The sequence below is a fragment of the Furipterus horrens genome, unplaced genomic scaffold (assembly GCF_987537825.1).
Source record: "Furipterus horrens unplaced genomic scaffold, mFurHor1.1.pri manual_scaffold_2, whole genome shotgun sequence".
NCBI lineage: Eukaryota > Metazoa > Chordata > Mammalia > Chiroptera > Furipteridae > Furipterus > Furipterus horrens.
This window is the reverse complement of record NW_028327172.1, coordinates 99,498,715-99,515,212: the sequence shown is the minus strand read 5'-3', so window position 1 is coordinate 99,515,212 and position 16,498 is coordinate 99,498,715. Positions and strand designations below refer to the sequence as shown.

At 38.2% G+C, this 16,498-nt stretch overlaps 1 protein-coding gene across 2 annotated transcripts in view; it reads right to left on the bottom strand.

The window, feature by feature from the left end:
• Nucleotides 1–16,498, bottom strand: part of COPS4 (COP9 signalosome subunit 4) — a 59,921-nt gene that overhangs the window by 38,783 nt on the left and 4,640 nt on the right. For both annotated transcript variants that reach the window (XM_090267913.1, XM_090267914.1), the window contains exons 2-3: nucleotides 2,714–2,793; nucleotides 97–248 (exon numbers count right to left, since the gene is read on the bottom strand). In XM_090267913.1, coding sequence (XP_090124039.1) covers nucleotides 97–248; nucleotides 2,714–2,793 — 232 coding nt within the window. The remainder of the gene's footprint in view (nucleotides 1–96; nucleotides 249–2,713; nucleotides 2,794–16,498) is intronic.

Genomic DNA, 16,498 nt, shown 5'->3' with positions numbered 1-16,498 from the left:
CAAAATGAAATTATTATCTGCTTTAAAAATTAAATAATATCTCTCAAAATAATTACTGCTATCTCAAGTTCAAAAATCACTGCTCTAGATTTTTACCTGCTCCTCAAATGAAATGACTCTAGGCTGGATCTTTTCCAAGGTGAAATGATAGATTTCTTTGGCTGTGCTATCAGGCAAGTTGGGAAGATGTGTGCAGAAATCAGTCAGCAACTGTCGAGAGATCACGAGGCTGACATTCTCATTTACCACTTGTCAAAAAAAAAATAAAGAGATTAAAAAACATGAATAATATATAAATTTTTTATTAAGAAATCAATCTTTACCTAAAATTAATACTAAAAACAAGATATATTAGTCCAACCTACAATGTATTATCCTTGGATTTACATGCCTATCATCTCATATTACAGAATAAGTTTTCTTTATGCCAAATTATTTTATAACATAATGAGTAACACCAAAAGAGCAAAACTATCATAACTTTTCTAAGAAACAGAAATAGTTGGAAAAAAAGTTATAATAGTTGAGAATTTATATTATTCCTTTCTCTTCTTTATTTTTATACACAGTAAAGGCACAGAAACACCCATATTTTTATTTATGTCCTTATATCCCATCTGGATTCAAAAAGGAGTTAAAGAAGAAAACAGTGAAATAATATCATGAAATTTAAATAAAAGAAACAGTGAGTTACTACAACTTACACTTTCCAATAAAAAGCAACAAAAAAATCTAAGGTCAGCACTGGATGTACTGACATATCTTATGAAATTACATGTAAACATTTATAAGGTTATTACTGTATGTGATTAAGAAAGTAAATTCTGAGGTCACACTGCTTCCACCACTCCCGATTATATACCCTCAAGATAAGAAACTTCCCTGTGCTTGTTTCCTCATGTGTAAAATGTGGAGAAGGTTGTTGTGAAGTTTAAATGCAATACACATAAAGCACTTTGAACAATACCTGGCACACTCAACAACTGTAATTAACACTATCACTACATTTTTTAAATGCATTATGCTTGTGAATCATGCTTAAACTGCCTTAAATTAGCAGTTACTGTGAAAATAAATGGTAGTTCAAAAACTGTTCAGCTAATACAAATGATTTTAACAGAAGAGTGCTTTTGTTGGCAGCTCTTTGGATTCAAAGTTTACATAAAGGTCAAAGTTTACAAAGAGCACTATTCTTTTGCTACTTCAGTGCAATGTTCTCAATAAAGCCAGTCTTAACAATTTTTCTGAAACCACTGTCAGTTCTTTTCACATTTGAGGCCCCAATTTTTTGAGGTAGCAACCTACAGGCTTTAAAATTAATCAGTTTGTAATATATTAATTGGAATCTTTTATTAAATACTGGTTGTGACTGAGAAAATAGTTCCATTGTAAGTGCCATCAGGCACATAACTGTTAGAAGAAATTACACAAACTAGCACTTGTCAGGAAAATACAAGTATAATAAATAAGGACTATAAGTCAGGAAAGTTAGTTTTCAGTCTGGGCTCTGCCACTGACTGAGTGTCCTTGGGAAAATCTTGAGATTCATTTTACAATATATTACACAAGGATATCTGAATCTATAGTGTGTAGTAACAGAGTTATTTAAAAAAAAAAAAAAATCTGTGTGATGGATAATGTGTGTGAAAAGAACACTATAGACTGTAAAGTACCATCAGGTATCGTTGATGTTTGTTTTTTCTTCTCTTTTTTTTAATTAAAGATTTTATTTATTTTCAGAGAGAGGGAAAGGAAGGGAGAAAGAGAGGGGGAGAAACATTGATGTGAGAGAGAAACATAGATCAATCTATCGGTTCCCTTTCTCGCAGGCCCCAACCCAGGGACCTGGACAGCAACCCAGGCTTGTGCGCTGACTGGGAATCGAACCCGTGGCCTTTCAGTTCACAGACTGGTGCTCAATCCACTGAGTCATGTCAGCCAGGGCTTCTTCTATCTTTGATATTGTTAACTCAGTATCAATTACAGCCTGGATTTTGAGTAATTTTCTAGATAACTGTTTGAACTCAGGAAGTGGGAGAGTACCTTGAAAAATAGATATTTCTAGTTCCTATTCAAAAGGAATGATCTTAGCAACAATAACAGCTCATACTTATACAGCACTTATTATATGCCAGGTACTAATTCTGAGCACTTTATAATGTATAATAACTCATTTAATCTCCCAACAATTCTACAGGGTATGTATCATATCGTCACTTTATAGACAAGAAAAGGAGGCACAAAGAGGTTAAATAACTTATCTAATATGACACTGCTAATAAAATAGCAGAATAGGATTTGAATCCAGACTACTTTCTTTGTCATTATTCTGTATTGTCCCTCATCGGTTACTATTACTGGCAACTTCACAAAATTTTAATTGGGAATGTAACTCTGAAGACAATATATGAAAAAATAAAAAATCAAGTTGTAAATAGTTTAAATTCTAAAATAAACCCATCAATTTCAATGTAGACTGGAGGGCAAAAGTAGGTTTAGTTGTTCATATGGAAAATAATACAATCATAAATAATAAAATAATAAACTATGTTTTGCATACTCACAACTGTAAACCTACTTTTGCCTTACCCTGCATATTTAATTTAGCTCTCATAAAAATTATATCAATAATTGTATATAAAACAAGGCTTAGGCAACCTTTCAAGTCCTATTCAGTAATACAAAGCTAATAAGGAATTTTCATTCTACTTACTTGCTTCCACAAAAGCTTTCAAAGCTTCTAGCTGTTCTGCCCCAGATAACTGAATGGCTTTTTCCAGGATCTGACGATACCTAAAATAATACCAAATAAAAATAAGGTTCAGAGGGCACTATATATTCTAACGTTAACTTTGACATTTATTCATTTCTATTTACCTTGGTGTCTCATTGTGCTTGCATTCTGGTTTCCTTTACAGTACACCACAGATTTTTTTTTTAAGTCTAGTCCATGACAAGAATCTGTAAGTTACTGGATCTAAGATGCCACTTTTGCTTGAAAGTTCATTTTGAATTTAAACTATAAAGTCAATATATAATTCTGAAATGCCACTTCTATTTTTTTTACCATATACCACAACTTTTAAAAAGTTTTCAAGCCCATTATAAGAAAAGGTAAATCTATAAGTTACCAGACCCAAGGTGCCACTGTTGCTTGAAAGTTGTAGTTCTGAATTTAAACTAACAAGTCAATTTTCTTCCAAATGCCTTAAAAGATAAACCATTATTTTCTTCAATTATGTATTACACAGACACACAAGAACATTATTCAAGGTAACCCAGAACCCTACTTCCTCTTCTGGGTCTAATGAACCTAAGGGTCACAAACAATAGGATGTCAACTAGGCAATGAAATCCAATATGAGAGATTGAATGTCTTAATGTGCAAAATAAACTCCACCAAGCCAAATACACTCATAGAATACCATTTATGCTATCATAATTGCTTATTAACGCTTTACTAGCACTCAGTTCTCATAACTATTCCACCTAATATTAATGACCATATAAGACTCAAATCAGCATTCTTAAAAAGATGGGGGAAATGCTAAAAAAGAAACAATGATAATTATCTGGCAATGGCAAATTTCTTCCTAAAATATAAACTCCATGAGGGCAGAAACTATTCTCTGTTTTAATCACTGCTATTTCTACAATACATGGCACATCACAAGCACTCAAACATATTCAACAGTATTAGTATCATTTTATTGCTTTATTTCATTTTATTTATTGGTAATTACTTTATTCAATTAAGTGGTGGGTACATAAGTATTATACTCTTACCCTTTCATTTGTCTTAATCATAACACTTATTAATAGAAGCATTAGTTAATGAATTTTACAAACCTAATAGCATTACAATTATTCAGAATGTCATCTAGAATATAGTCAAGAAATAAAAATAGGGTCCAAATGCATTCAAATTTATGACTTGTATTTTGTAGGGCATATATCCTCAAGCTATCATTCAGCACTGATTGATTCTCAACTGACACAATATTCTCACAACCTTGATTATATGATTTCTCAAAACTGCAATAAATCAAACTGACTTTGTAAGAAACCAGGTATACTGATAGGAAAATAGCAAACTCCAAGAGATAAACTATTCTAAGAAAGAAAATACTGTTAAATTTTAAAATAAAGACTTATTTTTAAAATTGCTACATGTGAGGCATAAAATTCAGTTATTCTCTACACACACACACACAAATATTCTCCATATCTATATTTATACTTTTAGTTTATTGCCCTGGGCACACTTTCAGTTAATACAGTAAATGCTTTATTATTCCTTTTTTTGATTGGTTTATTTTTCATTCAATTAAACCAAAGCTTATGGCTAAACCCTCTCAGTCCTACATCCCCATAGATATTTTATACTAATAATATTATATTCAAAGATGGCAATTTCTCACTTAGTGAAATTTGCTGATCAACCCTAAGTTGTAACACACAGTTTCATAACTCATCAATCAACTAATGCGTATTAGAAATACACCAAAATTTGCTCTGGCAGAGTGGCTCAGTTGGTTGGAGCATTGTCCCCCACAGGAGGATGGGAGAAGGTTGGATGCATGTCTGAGCTGTGGTTAGATCCCCAGCTGGGGGGTGAGCATGCATGTATGCTGTGTGGGGGGAATCATGTTGCTCTTTCACATCAGTGTTTCTCTCTTTACCTCTCTCTCGCCCCACTTTTCTCTCTAAAGAATCAGTGGACATATTCTCAAGTGAGGATTTAAAAAATAAAAATTAAAAACAAAGTGATGAAAACTTTATATTAAAAAATTACATAATTTGCCAGGGCCTTAGAAATTGCCTGCTCAAACTCTTTACATTTATAGATTAAAGAACAGAGTTGGTGCTAGACGTTGCTTTGCTCCTTCTCTACTATGTAAATTCTAGTATCTAAGACCAGAACCTATTTTTGACAATAATAATATGGAATGACTAATAAACTTATTTTAAATAAGAGATTTAAACAGCCATTCATTATTGCCATAAAAAAATAACCAAAAAATGCTAATTAAGCACCTAGCATTTTGAAGATGCTATATCAGATTGTGTATGACACCAGAAATTTTAAATAACCTTAGTCTTTTAAGATCTTATAATTTAGCTGGGAAAATAAAATAAAAAAATCAAATAATATATCAAGTATCAAATTATAATAAAATTGAATTGTATAAGAACTATAAGTGAGGAGGTAATATTTTATTTTTTAAGTATTTTATTTATTTATTTTTAGAGAGATGGGAAGGGAGGGCGAAAAAGAGGGAGAGAAACATTGATGTGTGAGAGATAAGATGCATGAGAGATACATCGACCAATTGCCTGCTGCATACACACCCCCAAATGGGGAACTGGGCTGCAACCCAGGCATGTGCCTGGGAATCAAACCGATGACCCTCTGGTTCACAGGTTGGCACTCAGTCCACTGAGCCACACCAGCCAGCGTGAGGAGGTAATATTTTAATTCAAAAAGAGAGTAAAAGCAAACTGGGTTAGTCAGAGGAGGTTTTATGAAAAATAACAGCTTTTTACTGAGCACTCAGTGGAAAAGTAATTGATGTGAAGAATAGGGCAAGTACAAAATGTTTTTCCTTAAAAAATATTATGGAGGAAAATAAATTTCATTAATTAAGGCACCTTGCATCTGTCCTATCCATTTATCAACAAATGTATGTTGAGCATTTATTATGTAGATGTATATAAACTAAAGTTCAGTAAATCAATTCATGGTTTCTTAGCACTTGAAAGGGATCTGGATGTAAATAAAATATACACAAATGAAAATGTACCTCAGTCACTATGTAGGACCAAAATGAGTGAAATAGGCACGTATTAATAGAACTTTCATTTACAGTAACAGTGAACTAGATTAGACCAACCCTATCTAAAATAAACAAACAACTGAAAAATGTAAAAAAAAAAAAAAAGGCATAAAATCCTAACAAAAAGAGAAAACAGGTGAGAATAAGAGCATAAAGAGATGAATAATAGCTTCTGCCTGAAAACATTTGCTGACTCTGGAAAGACAGCTGAGAAGTAGAGTGGCATTTTTGGTGTGGAGGGAGGGGTGGGTTTTGCTTTGGGACATTCTGCTATCTGCTGGAAAAACTGATAAGCAAGTTGCAAATTCTAGCAGACTAATAGAACTGGAAGAACAGGGATCTCAGTTCCTTGCCCGCCAAGGAGGAACTAGCACTTTAGAGGTAAGGTTACAAAATCTACTCTAAGAACCACAAAAGTAAAGCAAAATCTCTGAAGTCTAAGTCCTAGACTGCTAGCACCCTCAGGTGCCTGGCAGAAAGAAATGAAAATCCTCTCTCAAAGGTAACAACCTAGGCCTCCTATTGTTTCCAAAAATATTTTTTAAAATAATTTGCCCCAAAAATGAATATTACAAAGCACATGACTATATGAGCTAGAATCAACAAAAACAATAGACAGTAACAACAAACAGAGACTTCAGACACTGGAGTTATCAGAAAGACCTGAAGCAATCATGTTTACGGAGATAAAGACAAGCTTTAAACTTCAGCAAGAAACTAGAATTCATTAAAAAGTGTCATTTTGAGGCATATTGGACTTCCGGCCAAGATGGAGGCATAGACAGACAGGCTGTGTCTCCCTCCACAACTAAGAAGGAATACAACTACTTCAAAACTAGGAACAACCAGAAGTTCCAAAAAATTAAACTACATGGAAGTCCAGCAAACAAAGATATAAAGAAGAAATACTCATCCAGACAGGTAGGAGGGGTGGAGCTGGGGTGGAGAGGACGCTGTGTGGTGGCGGAAGCGGTGGCAGCAGAGGCGGGCCAGCGGAAAGCGCAATCACATATTTTAAAAACTCGGGAGGGACACCTGAGGAGCATTCCCAGCTCCTCACTGGACCTCGCAGCTCACAGTCCCAACACCAGAGAAAATCAAGCCTCGTTGCTTCTGACTGTGCAAACCAGAGGGAGTTGGGGTGGAGGCAGAAACTACCAATCTCTCAGCAGAGTCCACTTGTTTAAAGGGCCCCACGGTCATAGAACGTCCACAGACCCACCAACACTGGGAACTATGGCCAGGGCAGCAGCTAGAGGGGCGCCAGTCTGGTGCAGAGGTGGGAGAAGTGCCTGGAAAAGTGGCGATTGCTGGGCTGGCGGCATTGTTCCCTCTCAGACCCCTCCCCCACATACAGCGCCACAATATGGTGAAACAGGTCATCCTGTACTGACGAATCCCTAAGGCTCCGCCACTTACAACATAACAGGAGGGACAGCTCTACCTGGGACACAGAGGCAAACAAACACGAGCCTGTCAGAATGGGGAGACAGAGAAGTATGGCCCAAAAGGAAGAATGGATCAAGGTTCCAGTGGGAGAACTAAGTGACAAAAAGATAGCCAACCTAAAAAAAAAAAAGAGAAGATAGCCAACCTAACAGATGAGGAGATGAAACAACCTAACAGACGAGGAATTCAAAACACTGGTGATAAAGATGCTCACAGGCTTAACAGATATACTTGAGTATGGCAAACACATAAGAGAAGAAGTGAAGGCTATGCTAAGTGAAACAAAGGAAAATCCACACAAAACTAATGGTGAAGGGAAAGAAACCGGGGTTCAAATCAATGATTTGGAACATAAGGAAGAAAAAAAGAGTCAAGCAGTGCAGAATGAGGAAGAATTGAAAAAAATGAGGAAAACTTCCCAAATTTTGTGAAGGAGACGGACATACAAGTCCAGGAAGCACAGAGGGTCCCAGGTGAGCTGGCCCCAGAGATGACCACACCAGATGCATCATGACTGAGATGCCAAAGGTGAAAGATAAAGACAGAGTCCTGGGGGCAGCAAGAGAGAGGCGAAGAGTTGCCTAAAAGGGGGTGCCTATAGGACTATCAGGTGATTTCTCAGAGGACACTTTGCAGGAAAGGACTGGCAAACAGTATTCGATGTGATGAAATGCAACCTGCAACCAGGAGTACTCTATCCAGTAAAGCTATCATTTGGAATGGAAGGGCAGATGAAGTGCTTCCCAGACAAGGTGAAGCTAAAGTAGTTCATCATCACCAAGCCATTATTATATGAAATGTCAAAGGGACTTACGAAAAAGAAGATCAAAACTATGAACACTAAAATGACAACAAACTCACAACTATCAACAACTGAATCTAAAAAATAAAAACAAAATCCAACTAAGCAAACCAGAACAGGAACAGAATCATAGGTATGGGGATCATTTGGAGGGTTATCAGCTGGGAGGGGGGAGGGGGAGAAATGGGGAAATGGTGCAGGGACTAAGAAGCATAATTGGTTGGTACAAAATACACAGGGGAAAGTTAAGAACAATATAAGAAAGGATGAAGCCAAAGAACTTATATACACGACCCATGGACATGAACTAAGGGGGGTTGGGATTGCTGGAGGGAAGGGGGTACTGGGCAGGGGGTAGCATAGGAGAAAAAAATTGGGACTACTGTAACAACATAATCAATAAAATATACTTTTTTAAAAAAAAGTCATTTAAAAACAAAAACTATAGAACTACAAAAATACTATAACCAAACTTAAAAACTCAGTGGAGTTCTTAATGGCACATCTGAAGAACTGATAAACTAGAAGGCAGGCCAGAAGAACTTATCCAGAATAAAGCATTAAAATGTTAAGTTTACAGGATAGAGAGAGACACAGGTCACAGTAAGAGGACCTAACGGGTTTCAGTGGAATACTGGAGGAAATGGAACAGAAAAGAGGCAACATTTAAAGAGAGATTGCTGAAAACTTCTCAGAACAATGAAAGAGGCCAATCTATTGATTTAAGAAATAAAATGAAGTTCAACAGGATAATGTGCTGGAGCATTCTACAGAAAGAGGCCACAATTCTTTTATTGTCTGTATCTATGTCCCTTTGCAATGTGACTTTGTAGCTTTTCACATCAAGAGGTGGTTTATTTTGGGAGGGAAGATGGCAGAGCTTTTCACATCAAGAGGTGGTTTATTTTGGGAGGGAAGATGGCAGAGGAGTGAGGAGAGGCTGCGGTTTCAGGCTCCCGAGACCCATCTGCAGTTTGGGCTAACTGCAGACAGAACATCTCAGTGAGCAGCTGGACACTGGCAGGAGTCGAGCCAAGGCACTGCTGGATTAGAGAAAATCCACCTGGGAACAACCTGTTTAGTGAGGATAGCAGAGGAAAAGGGGACTAAACGGGATTCCTGACTGGGGCGGCTGTTGGAGCTTCGGCTGGAAGTACACAAAGGCTTGTTGGGGACCACAGGCTACCCGGGAGAGAAGTTGGGAGGAGAGCGGATCTCTGCCCACTGGCAGAGACGGGACTCGACCAAGTGGCATTGACGCTGAAGGAAAGGAGACAGCGTGCTGCCTGGCAAGTGAGAATATAATTCTCCTTTATGTTTTTCTCTGGTGGATGGTGGAGAGGGGAGGAAAGTTTGGGGGTGGTAGGCCGTTCTTGAGGAGCACAGGCGCAGTGGTGCGCTCATCCACTCCCCAACCCTCCCCTTGGGTCACAGGGGCGCGCATAGGGAAGTGCCCTCATTCACTGGCCCAGGTGCGCAGGGCTGCATGTCCAGGTGCCCCTCGGACACACGCCAACAGACATAAAATCAGTGACCCAACGGGCGCAGGGAGGGCCCACTGGACACGCAGAAGACTGTGCGCAGTCGCCCCTGGCCAGCCCAGTGGGCGCCAGGCCAAAGTACCAGGCCGGAATCCGGAGCGCAGAGCACTTGCCCAGGCTCTGCACGTGCCCACTCAGGAGGTGCGGGAACGGTGGGCGGCTGCGCCCGCTCAGGAGGTGCGGGAACGGTGGGCAGCTGCGGCGTGGGAACAGCGGGCAGCAGCGACTCACAGACACTCACGTCTACTGAGCACAAGTGTCTGCGGCCCTGCCCTAAGAGGCGAAAGACCCCAACTCCCGGATCACGGCGCTGCAGGCCTGAGGCTAGCTCCCCAGCCGCTTGGGTGCACACCAGCACTGGAGCCAAAAAACACCTCAAGGGCTTTCCCGGAGCGGGGCGCGGCCTGCTTTCTAGAAGCGCGGCGTGGCCAGCTTTCTAGGAGCGCGGCGCAGCAGACCGGAGCTTAGTTCCCCAGCCGCCTTGGGCACGCACTGATGCTTGAATGAAAAAAACACCTTGCCAGCTTCCCCAGAGCGCCGCGTGGACTGCTTTCCTGGAGCGTGGCGTGGCAGACCTGAGGTGGGCTCTTGGCTGCCTTGCATTGCTCCCTGCCGGCCACCTCCCGCACACCACTGCTGCAAGGAATAGGAATCTCTGACCCATCACATTAGACCAGCTGTAGACGCAGAAAAAGAAGACGACACAAGAAGGCTGAACTGAGTAAAAACATTCCTTTTTTTTTTTTTTTCTTTTTCCCTTTTTCCTTTTTCTTTTCTTCCTGAAAGAGGAGGGGAGGAGGGAGGACGGGAAGGAAGGAGGAAAAAACAAACTATATCTCTAATCTGTTTTATATAATCTTTCCTTCTTACCCCTCTTCTTCAATTATTGTTTATTTGTTTGTGGGCCTAGTTTAGCCTCCCTTTCACTCTAAATAAATAGACTATAACTACTATATAAATCCAATATTATATAATTCCACTTTCCTACTATATTCTGCACTCTTCCCCCTTTTTTTTCTAGTTATTAAAATACAACATAAATATTACCTACTGTCTTGCACAGTCTCAACTATTATTAACCTATTATCCCCTCTCTCAAAAATCATATTTTTCCTTCACTAAAACAACTCTTATCTATTCTTCCTATAGTGTAAAAGCTCTAATCTCTCTACATTTATATTAATACTGGCTCGTTGGCTGATGATAGCAGGATAGAGGGTGGGGGATATTTTTGAGGGTGCGGGTCTCCTGCTGGGGCTGTGTGTTTATGTTTTTAACAGCATCTCCACAAAAGAATTCGAGATAAAGTGGATAGAGTGACTCTCAATCAACAAGCCAGAAGGAATATCCTAACAAAAAAATCTGAAGTATAACCAGACAGCATAAACAAACGATATAAAAGGTACCCCAAGAACATCAGGCTCAGGAGATCAAAGGGACTGCACCACTGAAACCCCCAGATCTACCATAAAAAATCTCATACCACAAAGGTGGGAAGGCAAAGCAGACAAATCCAAATAACAAAAACAAACAAGAAGAATCCAACATGGTAAGACGCAGAAACAACCTCTCAATAAAAAGAAAAGAGGAATCCCCAGAAAGAAAGGTAGATGGAATAGACATAGCCCAAGTGTCAGACATGGAATTCAAAACAATGGTGGTGAAGAAGTTCAATATGCTCGAAAACCTCAAAAACAACTATGACAACCTCCAAGGAAGTTACCAACAGCTCCAAGAAAATTACAGGGAACTTGAAGAGAACTACACCAGCATAAAAAAAGACATAGAAACTATCAACAAGAACCAGGAAGAAATGAAGAATGCAATCTCTGAACTGAAAAACACAGTAGAATCAGTCAAAAGCAGACTAAACGAAGCAGAGGATCGGATTAGTGAGTTAGAGGATAATGTAGGTAATAATTCTCAAACGATACAGCAAAATGAAAAAAGATTGAAAAAATATGAACAAGATGTAAGGGAATTACAGGATAGCATTAAAAAAATAATATTAGGATCATAGGAATAAGAGAGGGAGAAGAAAAGGAGCATGGAATTGAAAAACTGATAGGAGAAATAGTGACAGAAAATTTTCCAACGTGATGAGAGAAAAAGTTATGCAAGTCCAAGAAGCACAGAGAGTTCCAATAAAGAGGAACCCCCCAAAACCCACTCCAAGGCACATCATAGTTAAAATGGCAACATTCCAAGACAAAGAGAGAATCCTAAAAGCAGCAAGAGAAAAACAGCAAATAACTTACAAGGGAGCTCCAATAAGGCTATCGACCGATTTCTCAACAGAAACATTACAAGCCAGAAGCGAATGGTCAAAAATATTTCAAGCAATGAAAAACAAAGGCCTACAACCAAGAATACTCTACCCAGCAAGGCTCTCATTCAAAATAGAAGGTGAAATAAGGAGTTTCTCAGACAAAGGAAGACTAAAAGAATACATCTCCACAAAACCAGCATTGCAAGAGATGCTAAAGGAAATATTCTAAGAAAAAGGAAGAGAAAAAACAAAAAAAGAGTAGAGGAACAGAGATACAAAAGGGAAATGAATAAACACATGTCAATAATAACCTTAAATGTAAATGGATTAAATGCTCCCATTAAAAGACATAGGGTAACGGAATGGATAAGAAAACAGGACCCACATATTTGTGTCTACAAGAAACACACCTCAAAACAAAAGATTTACATAGACTGAAAGTAAAGGGATATAAAAAAATATTTCAAGCAAATGGACCTGAAAAAAAAGCTGGGGTAGCAGTCCTCATATCAGACAAAACGGATTTCAAAGCAAGGGCAATAAAAAGAGACAAAGAAGGACATTTCATAAGACTTAAAGGAACGATTCATCAAGAAGATATAACACTGATAAACATATATGCACCCAACATAGGAGCACCCAAATACATAAAGAAAATACTAGAAGACCACAAGAAGGATATCAACAACAACACACTCATAGTAGGGGACTTCAACACTCCATTATCAACAATAGACAGATCATCCAAGCAAAGAAACACCAAGGATATACAGGCATTGAACAACACACTAAACCACATGGACTTAACTGATATATATAGAACTTTCTACCCCAAAGAAGCAAAATATACATTCTTTTCAAAGGCACATGGGACATGTTCAAAGATAGACCACATAATAGGACACAAAAAAAGCCTCAACAAATTCAAGAAAATTGAAATCATATCAAGCCTCTTTTCAGACCGCAATGCCTTGAAACTAAAAATCAACCTCAGGGAAAAAAATTAAAGACACCCAAACTCATGGAGAATGAATAACACGCTCTTAAATAACGAATGGGTTAACAATGACATCAAAGAGGAAATCAAGACATTTCTAGAAACTAATGACAATGAACACACAACAGCCCAAAACCTATGGGACACAGCAAAAGCAGTCCTAAGAGGGAAGTTCATAGCAACACAGGCATATCTGAAAAGGCTAGAAGAATCTCAAATAAAAAACCTAGCCATAAAGCTACAAGAACTAGAACAGCAACAACAAACAAAGCCTAGGGCAAAAAGAAGAAAGGAAATCATCAAGATCAAAGCAGAATTAAACGACGTAGAAACTAAACGAACAATCCAAAAAATCAACAAAACTAGGAGCTGGTTCTTTGAAAAAATAAACAAAATTGACAAGCCTCTAGCCAGGCTCATTAAGAATAAGAGAGAGAAGACCCAAATAAACAAAATCAGAAATGAAAGAGGAGAAATCACGACTGATACCTCAGAAATACAAACAATTATAAGAAATTACTACAAACAACTATATGGCAGTAAATTTGACAACCTAGTTGAAATGGACAGATTTCTAGAAACATATAACCTTCCAAAACTGAATCAAGAAGAAGTAGAAAGTCTCAACAGACCAATAACAAAGAAGGAAATTGAAACAGTAATCAAAAATCTCCCTCCACACAAAAGCCCTGGACCAGATGGCTTCACAGGCGAATTTTACAAAACATTTAGGGAAGAACTAACTCCTACCCTCCTCAAACTATTCCAAAAAATCCAAGAAGAGGGAAAAATCCCAAACTCTTTCTATGAAACCAGTATTACCCTAATCCCCAAACCAGGTCAAGACACAGCAAAGAAAGAAAACTACAGGCCAATATCACTGATGAACATAGATGCTAAAATCCTCAATAAAATTTTGGCAAACAGGATCCAACAATACATCAAAAAGATCATACACCATGATCAAGTGGGATTCATCCCAGGGATGCAAGGACGGTTTAATATTCGCAAATCAATAAATATAATACATCACCTAAACAAAATGAAAGACAAAAGTCACATGATCATATCTGTAGATGCAGAAAAAGCATTTGATAAAATACAACACCCATTTATGTTGAAAACACTCAGCAAAATGGAAATAGAGGGAGCATACCTTCACATCATTAAGGCTATATATGAGAAGCCAACATCATACTCAATGGCCAAAAACTGAAAGCAGTCCCCCTGAAATCAGGAACTAGACAAGGCTGTCCACTCTCCCCACTTCTATTCAACACAGTGTTGGAAGTCCTAGCCACAGCAATCAGATAAGACAAAGAAATAAAAGGCATCCAAATTGGGAAAGAAGAAGTAAAACTATCACTATTTGCAGACGACATGATAGTATACCTAGAAAACCCTATAAAATCCACTAAAAGACTACTTGATATAATAAGTGAATTTGGCAAAATAGCAGGGTACAAAATAAATATACAAAAATCTAAGGCATTTCTGTACACCAACAATAAAATATCAGAGACAGAGGCAAAAAAGAAAATACCATTTACTATAGCAACAAGAAAAATAAAGTACCTAGGAATAAACTTAACCAAAAAGATAAAAGACCTGTACACTGAAAATTATGCAACATGGAAGAAAGAAATTAAGGAAGATACAAATAAATGGAGGCAAATACCATGTTCTTGGATGGGAAGAATCAACATCATCAAAATGGCCATACTACCCAAAGCAATTTACAGATTCAATGCAATCCCTATTAAAATACCAATGACATATTTCACTGACCTAGAACAAATCCTCCAAAAATTCATATGGAACCAAAAAAGACCCCGAATAGCAAAAGCATCTTGAAACAGAAGAACACAGCAGGAGGAATCACGATACCAGACATCAAACAATACTACAAAGCCACTGTGATCAACACAGTCTGGTACTGGCATAAGAACAGACATATAGATCAGTGGAACAGAATTGAAAGCCCAGAAATAAACCCAGGCCTCTATGGTCAACTAATATTTGATAAAGGAGGAAGGAACATAAAATGGAGTGAGAAGAGCCTCTTTAACAAATGGTGCTGGGAGAACTGGACAGGGACGTGCAAAAAAATGAAACTAGACCACCAACTTACACCACACACGAGAATAAACTCAAGATGGATTAAAGACTTAAATGTAAGCCGTGATACCATAAAAGTCCTAGAGGAAAACATAGGCAGGAAAATTTCAGATATCCCACGTAACAATATCTTCATGGATACATCTCCTAAAGCAAGAGAAATAAAGGAAAAAATAAACAAATGGGACTACATTAAACTAAAAAGTTTCTGCTCATCAAAAGAAAACATCAGCAAGATGAAAAGGAAACCAACCATATGGGAAAACATATTTGCCAATGATATCACAGACAGGGGACTGATCTCCAAAATATATAAAGAGCTTATACAACTCAACATCAAGAAAACAAACAACCCAATTAAAAAATGGGCAAAGGACCTGAACAAACACTTCTCCAAAGAGGACGTACAGAAGGTCCATAGGCACATGAAAAAATGCTCAACATCATTGGCCATCAGAGAGATGCAAGTAAAAACCACAATGACATACACTTTACACCAGTCAGAATGGCCATCATCAACAAATCAACAAACAAATGCTGGTGAGGATGTGGAGAAACAGGAACCCTACTGCACTGTTGGTGGGAATGCAGACTGGTGCAGCCACTATGGAAAACAGTATGGAATTACCTCAAAAAACTAAAAATGGAACTGCCATTTGAACCAGTGATTCCACTGTTAGGATTATACCCGAAAAATCCTAAAACCCTAATCCAAAAAAACTTATGCACCCATATGTTCATAGCAGCCCTGTTTACAATAGCTAAGTGCTGGAAACAGCCTAAGTGCCCATCTGTAGATGAGTGAATCAAAAAACTGTGGTACACTTACACAATGGAATACTATGTAGCAGAAAGAAAGAAGGAACTCCTGCCATTTGCGACAACATGGATGGAACTAGAGAATAATGCTTAGTGAAATAAGCCAGGCAAAGAAAGCAAAATACCATATGATATCACCCAATACAGGAAACTAAAGAGCAACACAAACAAACGAACTAAATAGGCAAAGACTAGAATAGTAGTCAGTAGGGGGGTGGGGGGAGGGAGAGAAGGGGGATAAGTAAGGGAAGGGTCTAATCAAGGAACGTGTATAAATGACTCATGGACATGGACAACGGGGAGGGATATGATTGTGGGAGAAGGGATGGGCTGGGAGGGGGGAGCAAAAGGGGAAAAATGGGACAACTGTAATTGAATAACCAAAAAATAAAATTAAAAAAATAAATAAATAAATAAAAGAGGTGGTTTATTTCCCCACCCTTTGATCTGGGCTTATTTTGACCAATATACTGCAGTAGGAAAGAAGTGCCATTCTGAAACTAAACCTCAGGAGGCCTCGTATGTGTTTTTAGCTCTTGGAACCCTACTATTGCCACATGAACAAGGCCAGGCTAACCTACTAAATAATGAAAAAATAGCTCAGTCACTTCCACTGCCCCAGCCAGCACACAGAAGGAGAGATGCCTACCTGACCTGCAGCTGACT